Source organism: Haliotis cracherodii, unplaced genomic scaffold, assembly GCF_022045235.1.
Source record: "Haliotis cracherodii isolate W230 unplaced genomic scaffold, xgHalCrac1.p SCAF_36, whole genome shotgun sequence".
Lineage (NCBI taxonomy): Eukaryota > Metazoa > Mollusca > Gastropoda > Lepetellida > Haliotidae > Haliotis > Haliotis cracherodii.
In genome coordinates this window covers 2,050,818-2,071,938 of record NW_027266293.1, presented here as the reverse complement: position 1 = coordinate 2,071,938, position 21,121 = coordinate 2,050,818, and the positions used below count along the sequence as shown (strand labels likewise).

At 40.1% G+C, this 21,121-nt stretch overlaps 2 protein-coding genes across 9 annotated transcripts in view; both read left to right on the top strand.

Moving 5' to 3' along the window:
- Positions 1-11,295, top strand: part of LOC139477825 (multiple epidermal growth factor-like domains protein 6) — a 171,300-nt gene extending 160,005 nt beyond the window's left edge. Inside the window, exons 9-12 of the mRNA XM_071260239.1 lie at positions 5,776-5,901; positions 8,841-8,963; positions 9,868-9,990; positions 11,279-11,295. Coding sequence (XP_071116340.1) covers positions 5,776-5,901; positions 8,841-8,963; positions 9,868-9,990; positions 11,279-11,295 — 389 coding nt within the window. The remainder of the gene's footprint in view (positions 1-5,775; positions 5,902-8,840; positions 8,964-9,867; positions 9,991-11,278) is intronic.
- LOC139477840 (multiple epidermal growth factor-like domains protein 6) overlaps positions 9,909-21,121 on the top strand; it is a 78,539-nt gene continuing 67,326 nt past the window's right edge. For 6 of the 8 annotated variants that reach the window (XM_071260265.1, XM_071260267.1, XM_071260266.1 and 3 more), the window contains exons 1-2: positions 9,909-9,990; positions 19,013-19,150. In XM_071260265.1, coding sequence (XP_071116366.1) covers positions 19,021-19,150 — 130 coding nt within the window. In that variant the 5' untranslated portion in view covers positions 9,909-9,990; positions 19,013-19,020. Of the gene's footprint in view, positions 9,991-12,998; positions 13,044-16,353; positions 16,399-19,012; positions 19,151-21,121 lie in introns of those variants that run through there. The other 2 variants (XM_071260262.1, XM_071260261.1) reach the window with 2 other exon arrangements.

Sequence of the window (21,121 nt, the reverse complement as noted above, 5' to 3'; positions counted from 1 at the left end):
GTCACATTGGTTCTGTCAAGTTGTCCATGTTGTCAGAACTGTAATGTATTTGAATATCGGCAAACAATCATATCATACTTTCCCAACACCATATCAACAATCTGCAAATGTTGTACTATTTTCCTGACAGTGTATGAATACATCCCAGGAGCATCTCAATGCAGATGACAGGGACTACATATTGATATGTCTTCTGTTCCATTCAGCATTTGATTTTGTATGTCTTTGGATTTTAAAAAAAAAATGTTTTGAAATAGATTGATAGTATCATATTATTTACTTAAGGAACACCACAGTACATATGTTCTTGATTATCATTATCAGTTGTTTTATTTGAAAATGTTCCCTTACAGATTCCTCCAAGCAAAATCTCGAAACATGATTGGGAATAGCCAAAGGGCAAATAAAACTTTTTAAATTCCAAACCAGTTGTGATGAAAATATTATTTGGAATTTTTAAAATTTATTGAATACATGTTGTATAAACAAGGATTGTTGAAGGTGGTGTCAGGTAGGCAATACATGTCATATTGCATCCAATTATCACCCCTCAGTGAGATACTAAATACATGTCCACATGTCACATGGTGGAAGCCATTTTTGTGCATGAGCCTGACAGATCATGAATTCCTAACAACTTACTATGTTTAACTTACAATGTGTAGCTGTTGTCATCTTGATTTTATTAGTACGTTGTGAATAACATTTCCGTTGACATTTTCACAATTGATTAACGGCATGGAAGGTTTCTAATCATTCATTTAATCTCAATTAAATTATGGAAATACCGGTACTATTTTGAGACTACTTTGGAAAGTATCAGTTTTGACATAAACAAATATGGTGGCCCTATGTGCAAAACTGGGCTGTCTACCCAGATGTCTGTGTGTCTGTACATGTCCTGAAGTGTCTGTGTGTCTGTCTTATCACTTTAATCTTTTCAAACATTTCAGATTTGTGTTATGTTTTATTTGGATGTATGTTTTGTTGAAAATTTTAATTTAGTTTTTACATATAAATCTTCCGTTTTAAAACCCTTTACAAAGACCAGTGTTACTTGTATGATTACTGACTGTGTCTCTTTGTCTGTATGTGTCACTGTATATGTCGATACATGTTCATTTAGCTCTTGTGTTTCAAACATTGAATTCAGTGAGACTCAGTTCCAAGTTTGTTTGTTTACACCCAATGCTTGCTTTCTGCTTCTACTGTTACCTGTTAAAGTGTCTCCAGGGGCGGTCGAAGACCCGGTGTAAAGTCTGAAAGTATATACCCCCCTTCAAAGTATACCCGGGTAGATTCTGGGGCCTTCCAGAATCTACCCCCCTTTCATAGAATCAACCCCCGGGGGTATACTCTGGAAGTTCCCAGAATCTACCCGGGTATACTCTGAAGGGAGGGAGATTTTGGCACCTTACACTGGGTTGGTTTCCCGACATGGGTACAATGTGTGAAGCCGATTTCTGGTTTCCCGCGCCGTGATATTGCTGGAATATTGCTGAAAGCGGCGTAAAATATGATACTCACTCACTCACTAAAGTGTCTCCATATTGACCAATGATCTTGTCGGTACTCAAGATACAAGCAATAGATTGACTGTCTATTTAGTATCAGCGATCTATGTATTTTAAACATAGTGACAACTAGTGCTCAAACAGATAGTCACAGATGTAATGGAGTGTTGCCGTACTTGGAACGTCAGATTTAAAATTGCTTAACATAATAGAGAGTGCTTTGCTCAGACTGACCTCTGGTATTTGGTGTAAAGATAAAAAATTTAGGCAAATAGAACAAGACGAATGCTGTTATATACAGAATTCATTCACATGGGGCATTGGCTGGGTGTGCAGAATTTGCAAGTCTTGCAAGCAGAATACAAACTATTTTCACGTGGGCATATGAGGTAATTTTGGTCAGGGTCAGAGTTAGGACGGGTAGGGTTAGGGTCAGTGAAAAGGTTATAATCTGGCTCAGGGTTAGATTTGGGGTTTGGTTCTGGGATAGTGTTAGAGTCTGGGTCAGAATTTGGGTCAGAATTTGATTTAGGGTTAGGGTTAGGGCTAGGGTAAGGGTAAGGGCTAGGGTTATGGTAAGTATCTGGGTCAGGGTTAGGATTAGGGTTAGTGTCTGTGTCAGAGTTAGTGTTAGGGTTAGTGTCTGGGTTAGGGTCAGGGTAAGGGCTAGGGTTAGGCCTAAGGTTAGTGTCTGTGTCAAGGTTAGGGTTAGTGTCTGTGTCAGGGTTAGTGTCTGTGTCAGGGTTAGTGTTAGGGTTAGTGTCTGGGTTAGGGTCAGGGTCAGGGTCAGGGTCAGGGCTAGGGTAAGGGCTAGGGTTAGGCCTAAGGTAAGTGTCTGTGTCAAGGTTAGGGTTAGTGTCTGTGTCAGGGTTAGTGTCTGTGTCAGGGTTAGGGCTAGGATTAGGGTTTGTGTCTGGGTCAAGGTTAGGGTTAGGGTCAGGGGTGGGACAGGGTTAGGCTTAGGATCTGGGTCAGTTCAGAGTTAGGTTCAGCGTTTACATTAGGGTCAGGGTCAGGGTTACAAGAGGTTCAGGTTGAACATCCTGCACACATGTAAACAAATATTAATTATGAGTTCACATGCTACACAAAAAATACATATGGGAAATAATTTTGTATCAGGTCTGTTTCTAAATATGGAAACTAAAAGTGAGAAAAGGATCAGTTGTGACTTGGCATACAAAGCATCATTGTCGTTGTAGGGACCACGAGTTAGCTTAGACAAACTGTTCAGATAGCTAGATGTGATATTGTGTTATGATAATGTCTTGTTTCTGTGGCTACCTACTAGTGAATCTCTATCAGCGATCATTGTCATTTTTCTAATCCAGTTTCTTTCAACATTTAGTTATTCAATAGATGTACTAAAACTGATGATTGCAATGTCATTGTCTGTTTATGTAGTTTCATACAGTAGCACTGTAGAAGATCATTTTAAAAATGTTGAGCAGTTTTCACTGAGATTAATTAGTTTTTGAATATATAAATCTATCACAATCTATTGTTGTCTTCTGACTTCACAGTAAGAGATTGTCTTGTAGTCTTCTGACATCACAGCAGCAGATTGTCTTGTAGTTGTTACATCACAGTAGGAGATTGTCTTGAAGTCTTCTGACATCACAATAGGAGATTGTCTTGTAGTTGTTACATCACAGTAGAAGATTGTCTTGTAGTCTTCTGACATCACAGTAGGAGATTGTCTTGTAGTCTTCTGACATCACAGTAGGAGATTGACTTGTAGTTGTTACATCACAGTAGGAGATTGTCTTGAAGGTTGTTACATCACAGTAGGAGATTGTCTTGTAGTCTTCTGACATCACAGTAGGAGATTGTCTTGTAGTTGTTACATCACAGTAGGAGGTTGTCTTGTAGTCTTCTGACATCACAGCAGCAGATTGTCTTGTAGTTGTTACATCACAGTAGGAGATTGTCTTGAAGTCTTCTGACATCACAGCAGCAGATTGTCTTGTAGTTGTTACATCACAGTAGGAGATTGTCTTGTAGTTGTTACATCACAGTAGGAGATTGTCTTGTAGTTGTTACATCACAGTAGGAGATTGTTTTGTAGTTGTTACATGACAGTAGGAGATTGTCTTGTAGTTGTTACATCACAGTAGGAGATTGTCTTGTAGTCTTGTGACATCACAGTAGGAGATTGTCTTGTAGTCTTCTGACATCACAGTAGGAGATTGCCCTGTAGTCTTATGTATATCTCTACAGCATCATCACTTTCATGGAATGATTTTCATGGACTGAGTTAGTGTTTATGCATGAAACAGTTTGCCCATGCAACATGTTGAAACAATATTTCATGAATTGGTATTGAATTGTTGATGTGATGATAGCTCTATGTAGAACCTGACCAGCTAGTCCTGTGTGAGATGGGGCACTGTTGCAAGTCTAGGTGATCCAAGTGTCCCATGGAAGATATTTGCAAACTGAGTGAACAAGTTGGTTTGTATTTACCACTTTTGAAACACTTAAAAAATTGTGGTATGGTGTTAGCAACCAAGGCTACAAACCAACGATCAGCAGATACTGGCCAACCTAAGGGAAGCAACTCAGATGACAGGGACACCAACATTTTTGAAAAACAAGTATACTGGACAGTTGATACTAGTATTTCACATATCAACATGATGCAAGTTTCTATTTTAAATGGAAGAATATTCCGTGTGGGTATTGCATGAAGACAGGCTTAATTTTTGCTATCTTAGTTTCTGACAAATCAATTTATACTGTCTCATCTACTTTTGTTCATTAGAAACATTTTGTTTCCTTTGAAGATGTTTCTTTTCTCTCGGTAATTTTTACCTTCCAATTCATAATGTTTATCACCTGTAGTAACATATTTCATTTTACCTGAACCTTTTACCATAGTGTTTCACCTCAGTATTACCTGTTGATAATATTTGTTATCACAGGTAGGGAATGTGTTCTCTATGACTGATGCTTGTTCCCCAATTATTTGACCAAGTTGACCTACTTTATGTTTTCAGGTTGCTATGATTATGATCATAATCAGGCCATAATTTTTGCTGGATTTACGGATCTTTCCTTTACTTTTTTTTTTATACCGCTGATGGTAAATATCACTTTGACAATAAAAATATTCCAAGGATATTTATATTACTAAATTTTTTACAGAATTTTTTCAAATGATAAATTGTTATTTATACATTATTTTTTTATCACCTTACTGATCCAAAACTTTACGATGATCAAAAAAATTGTATATGGTGCATTTTTTTTCACATTTTGCGAACTACTGACCAACTGTTTAACTATCAAATCCGTAAATAAAACAAAAATTTTTGGCCTTTGTGACATGTTCTATCACTTTTAATAATCACAATTTTAGCCGACACTGCACATTATCACCTTTGTACTACAGGTGTAGAAACATGGACCTAGATACCAGCGTCTGTGTTATAGGAGGGTGCTAGAGATCAGTGTGTCTGTGTTTTTATTTGCACTCAAGTGCTGCATTATTTATTTTTTTCCCCTTTCCTTTGTGTCATGTCATCCTCATCTTCCCTCCGATGTTTTCAACCTCTGTTTATTTGGGCACATTTTACCCCTCAATGTGCAGTTTATGTTTTGACAGTAAGTTATGTTTGTTACATTTTGCTTCTTGTATACTTGTCACCATGGTAACAGGGCTGCTCTACCACTGGATGCTATGCAAGCACACCCAGAAAAATATGTTCTTTTTCAGTTTCACCCCAATATTTTGTCTTGTTGATTTTTTTAGACATTTGTCAAAAAAAACCTTGAAATCACCAGCACAAATTTCATTTCGCGATGGTTTTTTTTTATAATTGGATTTTGAAGGCTGTTTTCCTCACCCATATGTTCTGAAAATGAAGAGAATATTTGATATAAAATCCATATGAAATTATTGCAAGTATTAACATTGTTTAATTAACGCTCTGCCTTTCAGCATCTGCTCTAACTCTATGTTTGCCATCTTACTTTGATGCAGAAGCTTTAAAGTAGTAATTGCAATTTTTATGACTGACTTCAAGCCTGCTTGTGCTCATTGCTTTAAAGAAAACTACTTAATTAGTCAATGTCCAATAGAAATATTTCCTCATTTCATATCAAAGATTGCAGTAAGATTTCTTTCTTCATTAATTTAACCTTTGCAGCATTTCCCATCTTACATGTAGGATTATTGGATTCCTTCTGTATTTGTGAAAGAGTTGGATTGTCATGGAAGGGAGATAACTGAACTGATCGACTGTTTGATTTGTTGTAGCTGTGTCGGGCTGTGGACAAAACAATGGTGGCTGCCAACACATCTGCGTCGACGGCTACAACGGACACTTCCACTGCCGATGTCGCGAAGGTTTCCGACTTGGCCGTGATATGAGGACATGTGAAGGTAGTGTGGCTAGATCACGAACCAATGTCTCATTGACAGCTGTAAAGCTGTCTGTTATAACTGTCAGTTGTAGCTCTGTTGTAGCTCTCTCCATTGTAGTGCTGTTGTAGCTCTCCCCATTGTAGCTATCAGTTGAAGCTGTTGTAGCTCTCCCTATTGTAGCTCTGTTGTAGCTCTCCCTATTGTAGCTCTGTTGTAGCTCTCCCTATTGTAGCTATCAGTTGAAGCTGTTATAGCTCTCTCCATTGTAGCTCTGTTGTAGCTCTCCCTATTGTAGCTCTGTTGTAGCTCTCCTTATTGTAGCTCTGTTGTAGCTCTCCCTATTGTAGCTATCAGTTGAAGCTGTTGTAGCTCTCCCTATTGTAGCTCTGTTGTAGCTCTCCCTATTGTAGCTATCAGTTGAAGCTGTTGTAGCTCTCCCTATTGTAGCTCTCCTTATTGTAGCTATCAGTTGTAGCTCTGATGTAGCTCTCCAACTGTAGTTGTCAGTTGTAGCTCTCCCATTGTAGCTGTCAGTTGTAGCTCTGTTGTAGCTCTCCAAATGTAGTTGTCAGTTGTAGCTCTGATGTAGCTCTTCAACTGTAGTTGTCAGTTGTAGCTCTCCCATTGTAGCTGTCAGTTGTAGCTCTGTTGTAGCTCTCCAAATGTAGCTATCAGTTGAAGTTGTTGTAGCTCTCCCTATTGTAGCTCTGTTGTAGCTCTCCAACTGTAGTTGTCAGTTGTAGCTCTCCCATTGTAGCTGTTGTTGCTCTCCCATTGTAGCTCTTGTAGCTCTCCCTATTGTAGCTATCAGTTGTAGCTCTGTTGTAGCTCTCCAACTGTAGTTGTCAGTTGTAGCTCTCCCATTGTAGCTATCAGTTATAGCTCTGTTGTAGTTCTCCAAGTGTAGTTGTCAGTTGTAGCTTTCCCATTGTAGCTCTGTTGTAGCTCTCCAACTGTAGTTGTCAGTTGCAGCTCTCCCATTGTAGTTGTCAGTTGTAGCTCTATTATAGCTCTCTCCATGGTAGCTATCAGTTGTAGCTCTGTTGTAGCTCTCCATTCTGTAGTTGTCAGTTGTAGCTCTCCCCATTGTAGCTCTGTTGTAGCTCTCCCATTTTAGTTGTCAGTTGTAGCTCTGATGTAGCTCTCCAACTGTAGTTGTCAGTTGTAGCTCTCCAATTGTAGCTGTCAGTTGTAGCTCTCCCATTGTAGCTCTTGTAGCTCTCCCTATTGTAGCTATCAGTTGTAGCTCTGTTGTAGCTCTCCAACTGTAGTTGTCAGTTGTAGCTCTCCAATTGTAGCTGTCAGTTGTAGCTCTGTTGTAGCTCTCCAACTGTAGTTGTCAGTTGTAGCTCTCCAATTGTAGCTGTCAGTTATAACTCTGTTGTAGCTCTCCATCTGTAGCTGTCAGTTGTAGCTCTGTTGTAGCTCTCTCCATTGTGGCTGTCAGGTGTAGCTCTCCCATTGTAGCTATCAGTTGTAGATCTGTTGTAGCTCTCCAACTGTAGTTGTCAGTTGTAGCTCTCTTCATTGTAGCTCTGTTGTAGCTCTCCTCATTGTAACTCCTGTGACCCTCCTGTGACCCTCACATGATGTTAAATAATGTCCGCTTTGATTGAAGTACAAAACTTTAGAGGAATATCCTGTTATGTGGTTCCCTTAAACAGCAGTTATAAGTAGTTTCCTGATTTGATGCCCAGTGTGGGCCTAGACACTGTTTCATGTGAAACTGATATTTGTCTTAAAGTATTCCTGGCAATGATTGATCTTGATAACAACATTTGAGTAGTGCAGTGTGTTCTGAATAACCTCCTACAAGGAAGCCAGGTTGGCAGTCTGACTGGGGTCAAGCAGCAAACTAAGTGGTGCCACATAGTTCTTTAATAACTCCTTTCAAACTTACACCTCAGTGATACCATGTTTCTTAAATTGAAGCACTTTGAATAATAATTTTAGGTGATGATATTTGAGATATTAACAAAATGTTGCTGTATGCAATGTCAGTAATGAGGGATGAGGGAGTGAGTGAGTGAGTGGGGTTTTACGCTGCTTTTAGCAATATTCCAGCAATATCACGGCGGGGGACACCAGAAACGGACTTCACACATTGTACCCATGTCGGGAATCGAACCCAGGTCTTCGGCGTGATGAGCGAACGCTTTAACCACTAGGCTACCCGACCGCCCCAAATGAGGGATGAAAGGACTACACAACCAATGGACAACTTTAATTTGATCACTAATATTAATCCTGTATCAACACTACTCCCTGATCAAATAAATGTCTTATAATCATGTATTTGATTACATTTAAATATTTCATTATTTTGAGATTGTTTCTCATCAAAATAAAATAAAAATGATAAAAAATTGGTTGGTAGGTGGAATTATAATTATATTTTTCATTTCCAATTCCTGATCGCTCCAACCTCTATTCCTCATTTAACCAAGATGACGCTCTCCAAAACCTTTGAAAATCACACATGGCATTGCTAGAAAGGTTTCCTCAAAAAGGCAAAATAAAAAGTGTCCAGAACCAGAGTGAGTGAGTGGGTAAGGTTTTACCCCGATTTTTAGCAATATTCCATCTATATCACGGCGGGGGACACCAGAAATGGGCTTCAGCTTGACGAGCGAACGCTTTAACCACTAGACTACCCGACCGCCCCGTCCAGAACCAGAGCCAGAGCCAGATTTAGCATTTAAAAATATTTCTTTAAATGTGGGCTAGGTCAATACATATTATTGTTCTGTGATAATTGAGATACAATAAATGTAAAAGTCTAAACAATTTGTCTGAGCTAGGGTCTAACCAGTAAGCCTGAGCAGCAGTCTAACCTGTATGTCTGACCAACGGTTTAATCTGTATGCCTGACCAGCAGTCTAAGCTGTTAGTCTGACCATCGGTCTAAGCTGTTAGTCTGACCAGCGGTCTCACCTGTATGTCAAATGTGTTTTCAGAGGAGAACCCATGTCGCCGACGTAACGGTGGGTGTGAACACAAGTGCGTCTCATCCAGCGGTAGAGCCACCTGCCAGTGTTTCGCTGGCTTCAGGATCGCCTCAGACTCTCGGTCATGTATCGGTAAGTCTCATGTCATGTGACCAGTCAGGTGACCAGTCAGGTGACCAGTCATGTGACCAGCAATGTATCTCCTACTTCAGAATCAAAACAGGAAATGTAATGTGTTCATATATGCTTCTGTTATTATACCAGCAGGGGTTTTATTAACATTTTTGGTATTGTTGGGTAGTTATTAGGATAAGTGACTGATATCCATGTATTATTTAGATATCAACAACTGATAACCATGTATTATTTAGATATCAACAACAAATATCCATGTATTATTTAGATATCAACAACTGATATCCATGTATCATTTAGATATCAACAACTGATATCCATGTATCATTAGATATCGACAACTGATATCCATGTATTATTTAGATATCAACCACTGATATCCATGTATTATTTAGATATCAACAACTGATATCCATGTATTATTTAGATATCAACAACTGATATCCATGTATTTTAGATATCAACAACTGATATCCATGTATTATTTAGATATCAACAACTGATATCCATGTATTGTTTAGATATCAACAACTGATATCCATTTATCATTTAGATATCAACAACTGATATCCATGTATCATTAGATATCGACAACTGATATCCATGTATTATTTAGATATCAACCACTGATATCCATGTATTATTTAGATATCAACAACTGATATCCATGTATTATTTAGATATCAACAACTGATATCCATGTATTTTAGATATCAACAACTGATATCCATGTATTATTTAGATATCAACAACTGATATCCATGTATTGTTTAGATATCAACAACTGATATCCATTTATTATTTAGATATCAAAAACTGATATCCATGTATCATTTAGATATCAACGAATGATATCCATGTATTATTAGATATCAACAACTGATATCCATGTATTATTTAGATATCAACGAGTGTGAGATCAGCAATGGCGGGTGCTCTCAAGCGTGCATCAACACCAAGGGTTCCTTCGCCTGTACCTGCACCCCTGGCTACCAGTTGGGCGTCGACGGCCGCTCCTGCTACAGTGAGTCCCAGTGTGGTCCCAGCTTCAGTCTTGGGACATATACACAGTTATACCATGGCAGACTTGAACACAACATACTGGCATTGGGTAATGTTCTGTAGTGATACGGACTGTTATATCACTGCTTGTAAACATGACCCTCCACAGGAAATTCTGAAGCTATAATAAGGCAATTATGAGAAACATCGTGACACAGCCAGGGTATACTTGGTGCCTCCAATTGACGGCTGAAGAAAAAATATCAGAAAAATAAGCTTACAAGAAAAGGGATCATGATAAATCACATTTGGGAAAATTCTAACATCTGTCTGTCAAGTCTGCCATCGAGGTGCGCCATAAAGCGAACGTTAGCTGTTGATTAACGTAGCCAATCTGACATGCATTATGTTGCATTGCTGGTTTATTGCATGCTGCACATATTATACTTGTATATTGCTTCTGTGCATGATCTCTAGGTGGTGGGTATATGCACGACCTGTATTCCCCAGCAGAATGAGAGGTCTGGCTGTGTATGGGTAGGTCAACTGGGAGAGGAGTGTTGTTCAAGAAAATAGGCAAACATGGAATTTGAACACAGACCTGAGGATGCCAACCCTCTAAATAGACAGCATCAGGACTGTGTTCAACTGCCATGTTTGCATATTTTCTTTCTATAATTCGGGGTCTATTTAAGGGTTTTGGGGGACTCAGCAGTGTGGTACTTGGGACGCCAATAAAAATATATTTGGTACAGATTCAACTTTTAAAAAAGATAATTGTGTTCAGAAAAAGTTTTTTTTATTAAATTAATTTTTTAAATTTTTTTTTCTCAGAAATTTACCTTCAAATCGCACCTCTTTTTTTAATGATTTTGAGATTTGTGATTTAAGTAGTATTCAGTACTCAGTGAGTAAGTGAGTTAAAATTTAACGTCGCATCAGCATTATTTCAGCCATATAGTGACGGAGGGGCGGTCGGGTAGCCTAGTGGTTAAAGCGTTCGCTCGTCACGCCGAAGACCCGGGTTCGAGTCCCGACATGGGTACAATGTGTGAAGCCCATTTCTGGTGTCCCCCGCCGTGATATTGCTGGAATATTGCTAAAAGCGGCGTAAAACCAAACTCACTCACTCACTCACTCACTCACGTATAGCGACGGGCGAGCAGTGAGAAAAAATAAACGGCATTCAGGTTTTTAGGGGAGGAGGCGGTTGGCGCCGTCAGTCCTGCAAAAACTCAATTGTGAAAAAATAATGTAATTGGGCCTGTTTTCCTGAATTATACATATGGAATACCTGCTATTTGTTTCAGGGCATTATTCTGATTAGACACGAGGGTAGATTGTTGATACAGCTGTTCTTGCAGTTAATGAAAAGAGTCATGTAGAAACATAATTTCATCTATTTGAGGCCAATGTCTTTCCTCGTTATAAAATGTGTCGCGACCAATCTGCCGAGACATGGCTGATGTGGTCTCAGTTGACGAGATGTCGACTACAAAAAAAAGACACGTTAAAGCTAATTTGGAAATGACGTCTTGATTACAAGCCATGTAATTGCAGGGTGAAAAAGGCTATTTTGGGGAGAATTCGGCTGTTGAAAAACCTGGTTATTCTGTTAAGCAAGGAATGTGGTTGATCTGGGTTTTGAACTGGAGAGATCGCAGTATATATATGCATGTGAAGACATTATATATGCATGTGAAGCCAGTATGATTGCATGTGAAGCCAGTATGATTGCATGTGAAGGCAGTATGATTGCATGTGAAGCCAGTATGATTGCATGTGAAGCCAGTATGATTACATGACTATAGTGCCATACACAGATTCATTATGAAGCTATCAGACTGCTTAGTTCTTTTAAGTTTGCTTTATGCTTTAATTAGTGACTTTAATCATTTATGAAAATTTTAAATGTTTGAATAATATTTAAGAATTGAACTAATGTCCAATCTGGACTTTTTTCTTGTGTTCAATGTTCAATATTAACAGGGTGATTTTTTCAATATTTTATACCCTCAAATTGAGCTTTTTGGTAAAGAAGTTTGTCCGGGAATTAAATGAAGTTTCTGACCATTGTTCAGAGAAACCCTGATTAACAGTTTTCTGTATTACCGACGTCACGCCGAAGACCCGGGTTCGATTCCCGACATGGGTACAATATGTGAAGCCCATTTCTGGTGACCCCCGCCATGATAGTGCTGGAATATTGCTAAAAGCGGCGTAAAACAATACTCACTCACTCACTGTATTAACAAATCATGGGTGTGGAATAATACCCCTCTGTGTGTCGATATTCCTGACATTAATCCTCCAGAAGGTTCTGTAAAAACAGGGTTTCACTGTTACGGAAATATTGAGTGAGTGAGTATGGTTTTACGCCGCTTTTAGCAATATTCCAGCACTATCATGGCGGGGGTCATCAGAAATGGGCTTCACACATTGTACCCATGTCGGGAATCGAACCCGGGTTTTCGGCGAGACAAGCGAACGCTTTAACCACAAGGCTACCCGACCGTCCCTACGGATATATTGAAAAGATCACCATTTTAGTAAAATTTTATAGATATTAACCTGTAAATGTTATATGATAATGTAATATGTGGCTCTAACTGTTGGATGGACTACTCAGGAATGTACGCATGACAACTGGGAGGGGCAGGCTACACACGCTCCCGGGGCGTTACCACAATCCATGGAATTGCAAATAACTCTCTGTAAAAAACGGTTACATAAAAAATGTCATATTCTCAGAAATTGGACTTATGATCTTGATATGGCGTTAAGATTGTTTAATGCAGCATAACACACAGTGAAAAGTTCCATTTCTTATTTGGTTTGGAAAGTATCTGTATATGCGATTGGTTCAAATTGTTGTGATGAAATTTAAAACAGTTTTGGAACCAGTTCTATTTCTAATTGGTTGGTAAATCCGTTGAAGCTTTGTGGTGTGCCTCTCTCCCTGCCTGCTTGCCGGGGCACTGAGGGGGAATGTTGCTTCTTCCACTGGATGCTATGTACTCTCTCTCACAGAGGCCCCAGAAGTTAATGAGTCTAGACCCAAACAGAAGGGTGAAGGTATGAGGCCATTTCTCTGTACACCTGTCTGTCACAGTCCTACACGTTTCCGTCCATCGGCCAAACTGTCTGTCCACCTGTCCGTCCATCAGTCTACAACTTTCCACCTGTCCGTCCATCGGCCAAACTGTCTGTCCACCTATCCGTCCATTGGCCAAACTGTCTGTCCACCTGTCCGTCCATCAGTCTACAACTTTCCACCTGTCAGTCCATCGGTCAAACTGTCTGTACACCTGTCCGCCCATGGGCCAAACTGTCTGTCCACCTGCCCGTCCATCGGTCAAACTGTCTGTCCACCTATCTGTCCATCGGTCAAACTGTCTGTCCACCTGTCCGTCCAACCTTTCAATCCTTGTCCATCCGTCAATCCATCCTTTGTCCATCTGTTCTTCCATCCGGCTTTCCAACCTTTCAGTCCTCATCCATCAGTCGATCCATCCCTTCCAAACTTTCAATCCATTCAAATATGGATTTCCTGACCACCCATCAGTCCCTTGTCTATCTATCCATCTGTCTGTTCATCCATCTGTCTGTCAACCTTCTCTCCCCCATCCTTCCATCCACCCTTGTCCATTTGTGTGCCCACACCCGTGTGTTTTCTGTGCATGCACCTCAGTCCGAAGTGATACCTAATGTTCTGCCCATCACACAACACTAATTACAGGTGAGGAGGTTTGGAAGGTGTGTACAGAATATGGCCCAACAATTTATTTATTTTATCTATAATTAAAAAATGATGTCTATTGTAATGAACTTTTCCAGTTTACAACTTACATATTTGTGTTTAATAATTTAAATGTAAAATATATTACAATTATATTTTATGGATCTTCCCTGAAAATAATATCTTAATCATTTATATAATATTTTTTGTGATAAAACTAACATATTTAAAAAGCACTGCACTTGCCACAACCTTAACCCCACTACTACCCCCCATCTACCCCTCCCACACATGCACCATCATTACAAGCACCAGTTTCCATAGCAACTGTTTATGTAACCTGTAGCTTTTGTGGTACTGATACTTGGCAACATTATTGCCCCTGTAACTGTATGTTTAATGTGTGTTGGTGTAGTGTTTGTTTGTGATGATCCTGTATTCATGGAATTACTTTGTTCTACAGTCTCCTTGTTTATCTCTACCTTTGTTATTGATTGGGTGACATTGTGATACAAACATTTACCCTGTTTGTTTAGTAGCACATATGTAGGAGGATATTTCAAGTTATTGATTGGGTGACGTTGTGATACAAACATTTACCCTATTTGTTTAGTAGCACATATGTAGGAGGATATTTCAAGTTATTGATTGGGTGACGTTGTGATACAAACATTTACCCTGTTTGTTTAGTAGCACATATGTAGGAGGATATTTCAAGTTATTGATTGGGTGACGTTGTGATACAAACATTTACCCTATTTGTTTAGTAGCACATATGTAGGAGGATATTTCAAGTTATTGATTGGGTGACGTTGTGATACAAACATTTACCCTGTTTGTTTAGTAGCACATATGTAGGAGGATATTTCAAGTTATTGATTGGGTGACATTGTGATACAAACATTTACCCTGTTTGTTTAGTAGCACATATGTAGGAGGATATTTCAAGTTATTGATTGGGTGACGTTGTGATACAAACATTTACCCTGTTTGTTTAGTAGCACATATGTAGGAGGATATTTCAAGTTGCTAAAGTTTCTTCAGATTCTGCCATAGCTTCCCTCTAAATCGATTACTTCAACATTTTTGCCAAAATTAGATATCTGATTGTTGAGGGGGAAGGGCGGAGACTTGCACACCTGACAGGGGGACAGATTTACACACACCTGGCAAGGGGGACAGATTTGCACACACCTGACAGGGGTACAGATTTACACACACATGGCAGGGGGGGACAGATTTACACACACCTGGCAAGGGGGACAGATTTACACACACCTGGCAAGGGGGACAGATTTACACACACCTGGCATGGGGGACAGATGTACACACACCTGGCAAGGGGGACAGATGTACACACACCTGGCAGGGAGACAGATTTACACACACCTGGCAGGGGGACAGATGTACACACACCTGGCAGGGGGACAGATGTACACACACCTGGCAGGGGGGGACAGATGTACACACACCTGGCAGGGGGACAGATGTACACACACCTGGCAGGGGGACAGATTTGCACACACCTGACAGGGGTACACATTTACACACACCTGGCAAGGGGGACAGATTTAAACACACCTGGCATGGGGGACAGATGTACACACACCTGGCAGGGAGACAGATGTACACACACCTGGCAGGGGAGATGTACACACACCTGGCATGGGGGACAGATGTACACACACCTGGCAGGGGGACAGATTTGCACACACCTGACAGGGGTACACATTTACACACACCTGGCAAGGGGGACAGATTTAAACACACCTGGCATGGGGGACAGATGTACACACACCTGGCAGGGAGACAGATGTACACACACCTGGCAGGGGAGATGTACACACACCTGGCATGGGGGACAGATTTACACACACCTGGCAAGGGGGACAGATTTACACACACCTGGCAAGGGGGACAGATTTACACACACCTGGCAAGGGGACAGACTTACAACACTCAGTACAGATGTTCCTGCTGAAAATAAAAACAACCACCGTTCAGCTTCCAACTATTGTGACAGCCTATTGAGTCCATCCATTACAGCATGCCAAACTTAATTACACACAGATTATTCATGCCGGGGATAAGTACAGTTTTATGAACCTGCCAGTTGTGCTAACTGTGCTCTCTATGCTGAAGAATTAACTGTTAATTGCCTTCAAGTTAGTTTTACAGTTTAAGGCACTTTTGAAGTGTTTTTTCCTGTATTTGCAAGAAGCGTGTTACTCTAAATACCAGCTGTTGAAAGAAGGATGGTTATTACATCGTTACTGACAGGCCGTTATCCAAACATTTCCAGCGCATATATGATTTGTTGTTTTTATTTTTATGACATGAACATTGTATAGAGATTGACTTGATAGTGTGGCCGCCACGCCCTTTTATCAAACATCTGGATATGAAAACCTTAGTTTGTGTGTGACACGTGCAAAGAAGTTAACTATTTGATATGTCACACCCTTGCTGTAGGCGAGGAATTAATTCATTTAAAAACACACAATAGACTCTATAAGAAAGCCTCCACCACTCAGTATTATATCATAAGAAAACCTTATGTGAAAGTTTGCACTCTTTTTAATAGGCTAGATTAAGTATTTTAAAATTGATGATTCATATTTTGCTCATTAACTGCATACCTATTAGGATCCAGTCGCGAAGGGAAACAGGGATATAGACAAAAAGATAAAGGTATCTGGTAGATGGATATTGTACTCTTGTTGTAAACTAGCATTGCTCTGTTAAATATGCTTTAGTTGCCTCTAGAGGCTCCGAGGAGGACAGGCTCCTGTACCTCATCTTTGTTGTGGCCAACTCAGTGGGGATCAGTTGGCCAAAATGTCTGCTGAATCGGAATATCATTTGGCTGGGTGACAAGGACAGCATTCACACTCTCTTGTGAAGCTGCCCCTGTGGATAGACCATCTGCCCTAGCCGAGAAGGGATGGTCGGTGGTTTGATCCCCGACCACATTATACCAAAAGATGGTACTTATTGTTACCCTGCCTGGTGCTCAGCATTAAGTGAAAAAAACAAGGACTGGTCAATGAACTGTGTCTGAGTGGGATATCCATGTTAAACTCTGGCATAGTATCTCAATGGGTTTGCACAATAAAATCGGCGTTAGTCCAGACTAGTACAAGCAGCCACACACACAAATGTGCGTATATGTTTCTATATTGTGCAATATTCCAAAACGCAACATAAACCCCATTTCACCTTCACCTCTGCTGTGAAGGTTGTTCACACTATCAACCACTGGTTTGTATGGTCCAGACACCTGGTTGACCAATGAGGTTGTTGTGATTCTGACTGGACATGTGGCCTTGATGTAGCAGTATTACCGCTGACCATGGTGCGAAACTTTGCTGAGTGTGTCATTCTACCTTTGGCAGGGATCTGTGTTCACACTGTTAACCACTGGCTTGCCTCAGGCTTGACTGCACCACCTGTGACTACAATGTTGCTGTTGTACTGAAGCCCATACAATAAACCTAGCACACTGCTTGTCATTCATTAGCTGGTGTGATATGACTGATTCCTCTTTTGGCTGGAGTGATATGGCTGATTCCACTATTGGCCCATGTAATATGGTTGATTCCACTATTGACTTGTGTAATATGGCTGATTCCACTATTGACTTGTGTAATATGGCTGATTCCCCTTTTGGCTGGTGTGATATGGCTGATTCCACCATTGGCTGGTGTAATATGACTGATTCCAGCATTGGCTGGTGTGATATGGCTGATTCCACCATTGGCTGGTGTAATATGGCTGATTCCACTATTGGCTCATGTTATATGGCTGATTCCACTTTTGGCTGCTGTTATATGGCTGATTCCACTATTAGCTGGTGTAATATGGCTGATTCCCCTTTTGGCTGGTGTGATATGGCTGATTCCACCATTGGCTGGTGTGATATGGCTGATTCCACTATTGGCTGGTGTGATATGGCTGATTCCACTATTGGCTGGTGTGATATGGCTGATTCCACTATTGGCTGGTGTGATATAGCTGATTCCACCATTTGCTCATGTATTATAGTGGAATATGTCTGATCATGGCCTAAAACTTTATATCTCACTCTACCTTTTCACTTTTCTCAACCCCAAAATTCTAAAGTCTGTAGACCTCTCAGCCAGCTATCCATAGAAACAAAATTAGAGTGTTAAGATACCATCTTTGTGTGCATTGAAGTGTCTCAGGAATTTCAACAAGTTATTTATCCTCTGTCACTTCACATTAATGTTGTCTAATTCTGTCTCACCTCTCCTGTGCTGTCCAATCTTACTTATTAAGTTTCTTATTTTTGTAGAAAGTGGATAAAAACTTGTCACATACTGCCTGGTTTACTGTTACAGATGTCTCCCTGTCATTGATAAGTTCCTTTGTAAGTTTAATAGAATGCATTGCATCCACATTAATGTGCCGACTCTTATCTGACTCAAGTCAAACTAACATTATTCTTGGCAGCCATCTTGGGAAGCCTATTGTGCTAATTCCCTGCTGCTCTTCTTTGTAAATAAAACCTTAAGTGACAATGTCTGATATGGCTTGTCTGACAACTGGCTTTGAAAGATACAATTTATAGGGATGAAATTTGTGTCTGCTCTTTAAATGTGTTTTCTTTGGACAGAGGAAAAGGATGTTTACTTTAATTTATTTTTTTTATCATGAGTAGGTGTCTGGTTAACATTAGCAAAGTGTGAGGCAAATGGGCGCTGACAAAACCTTTAGTTAACCTATATACCAGATAATTAATCTATGGAAAAGAACCAGACCAGATTGCAAGTGGTTCTTGTAGCAATCAGAGACAACCTGAAGAACTCAGGATTAGTTGTAAAGACACCATCACTGTCACCACCCACTCTTTGTGTTTAAAGACATTCTGATATCATTGGATAAGATTAAAATTTCTTGTTGAACTTGAAAACTTAAAATTCCAGAGATTAGCTGAGCAACTGCATGTGGACTGTCCGTGTGTGTTCGGAACAAATGAAGCTGCAGATAGGATGTGCATTGAATGCTAATACAGCACCTTGGATGCATCTAAAGCTGCTAATTTTAACACATTAAGTGCAAGTCAGGATGTGTGTATTTGAAGAGATTTAATCACCATAAGGTATTCATCCGTAGACTGTGGCTACCTGACTGTAAAGGTTTATATACCATGCTTGTTTGCAAAGTTTTAACACTCTGATCCCTGATTTGGATAAAGTTGTGATCTGGATTAACATTGCAATTGAAAGTTAACAATTGGCGATGTGGCGAGAGTTGACAGCATTCTGCCTTGTGTGTGTGGCAGGGATCGAGATGGAGGTCATCGACAACTGCGCAGTCAACAATGGAGGCTGTGCCCACAAGTGCCGCCACGGTGCCGGTGGCGCAATCTGCTCATGTCGCAAGGGATATAACCTACAAGCCGACAGCAAAACATGTGAAGGTAACTTTATCTTTTTGTCAAGTTTAAAATGTGCACAGTGCAATCATATCATTGAAGATATATTGTTTGATAGGCATTACTTAGAAGTTGACGGATGACAAAGTAGACACAATTTATGGATAACAACTTCTTTAATACTGTAAAGGCCACGTTTCGGTATAGATCCTTATACTGTTGTCAAGCCCAGTAACCCATGCTTGTCTGGAGATTCCAGGATAGAGTTGGGTTTAACACCTCTTTTAACAGTATTCAAGTTATATCATGGTGTGTGAGCTTAATGTGGGAGGAAAGCCCGAAGTGATGCAGGTCTCTGACATTTACCACTTTGGTGAAACCCACGAGCACGGGTATGGTGCTGACAAACCTAGAAAGATAGAATAGGTTCCCAGTAACCCATGCTTGTCTGGAGATTCCAGGATAGTATAGGTTCCCAGTAACCCATGCTTGTCTGGGGATTCCAGGATAGAATAGGTTCCCAGTAACCCATGCTTGTCTGGGGATTCCAGGATAGAATAGGTTCCCAGTAACCCATGCTTGTCTGGGGATTCCAGAATAGAATAGGATCCCAGTAACCCATGCTTGTCTGGGGATTCCAGAATAGAATAGGTTCCCAGTAACCCATGCTTGTCTGGGGATTCCAGAATAGAATAGGTTCCCAGTAACCCATGTTTGTCTGGGGATTCCAGGATAGAATAGGTTCTCAGTAGCCCATGTTTGTCTGGAGATTCCAGGATAGAATAGGTTCACAGTAACCCATGCTTGTCTATAGATTACAGGATAGAATAGGATCCCAGTAACCCATGCTTGTCTGGAGATTCCAGGATAGAATAGGTTCCCAGTAACCCATGCTTGTCAGGAGATTCCAGGATAGAATAGGTTCCCAGTAACCCATGTTTGTAAGAGGCAACTTGATGTATTAGGTGGTCAGGGTCGGGGCTTGATGATGGCATGTCAACCTAGCCCACCAGCAGGTGATGTTGCTCATAATATCACTGGCTCGTCTGGTCAAGACTCGATTATGAACAGAGAGCCATTCAAAAGTAGCAATATTGCTTAACTCAACCCAAAAAAGTACTAGAATCTGTACTTTACTAAGAAAGTGTTATCCCAAATATAACATTAGTTACATTGCTTGACTGCATTAAATAATCAAAGCAATAACTCTGGGCTTTATCCCACGACAATCAGAAACCCTGTGATAAACGTACCAAGAATACTATTCAAAGCGGTGTTAAACCCAACTCACTCACTCACCCACTCTGGCTGAGCAGTGTCTGTTTGTGTTGAGTGACTAGGAGTGTGAAGCAGTCTAACTGCTGCAACAGTGTCACCATGGTTACAATGCGCTGTTTCCTCCAGACGATGGCATGTTCCAATATGTCCGCCATCTCGGCCATGTCCCATGTTCAGAAGCTTGCATGGAAATAAGTTATTTACACTTCAAACAAGGTTATTAGTTTATTTTTTTATCTTTTATTACATACATCAAAACGATCACTAGTCTAGTATGGTATTGATGTCAACTATTGATATTTTACCTTTTAATCAATTTATTGTTCCGTAACAGTTGCGGTGTTTGATCAATCCCTACCCAGTCGTTACACTCACGTCATAATGTAGGTTCTGGTTCAATGCCTTTAAGTCAATGATCACAATGTAGGCACTTCGTAACCTCAGAACTAAATGTAAAAAGTTTTTTTTAACCTTTCATATCCATTGACCAGACTTAACGTGTTTCTCATTTTATTGATCTCCAAGGCCAAGACGAAGGAGACACAAAATAATGTAGCACTCTGAAAAGGTTATGCCATGACAAATTAACTGCAGTAATATGAAAGAATTTGGTGGTGCTTAAATGTTTAGAGTAGTATAATTGGAACAGGGATTGTTGATATCAAATGGAGGTCAATTAAATTATTTTATCAAGGAAAATGTAAGAGACGTACGTTGTAGCAATGTAACATTTAGATC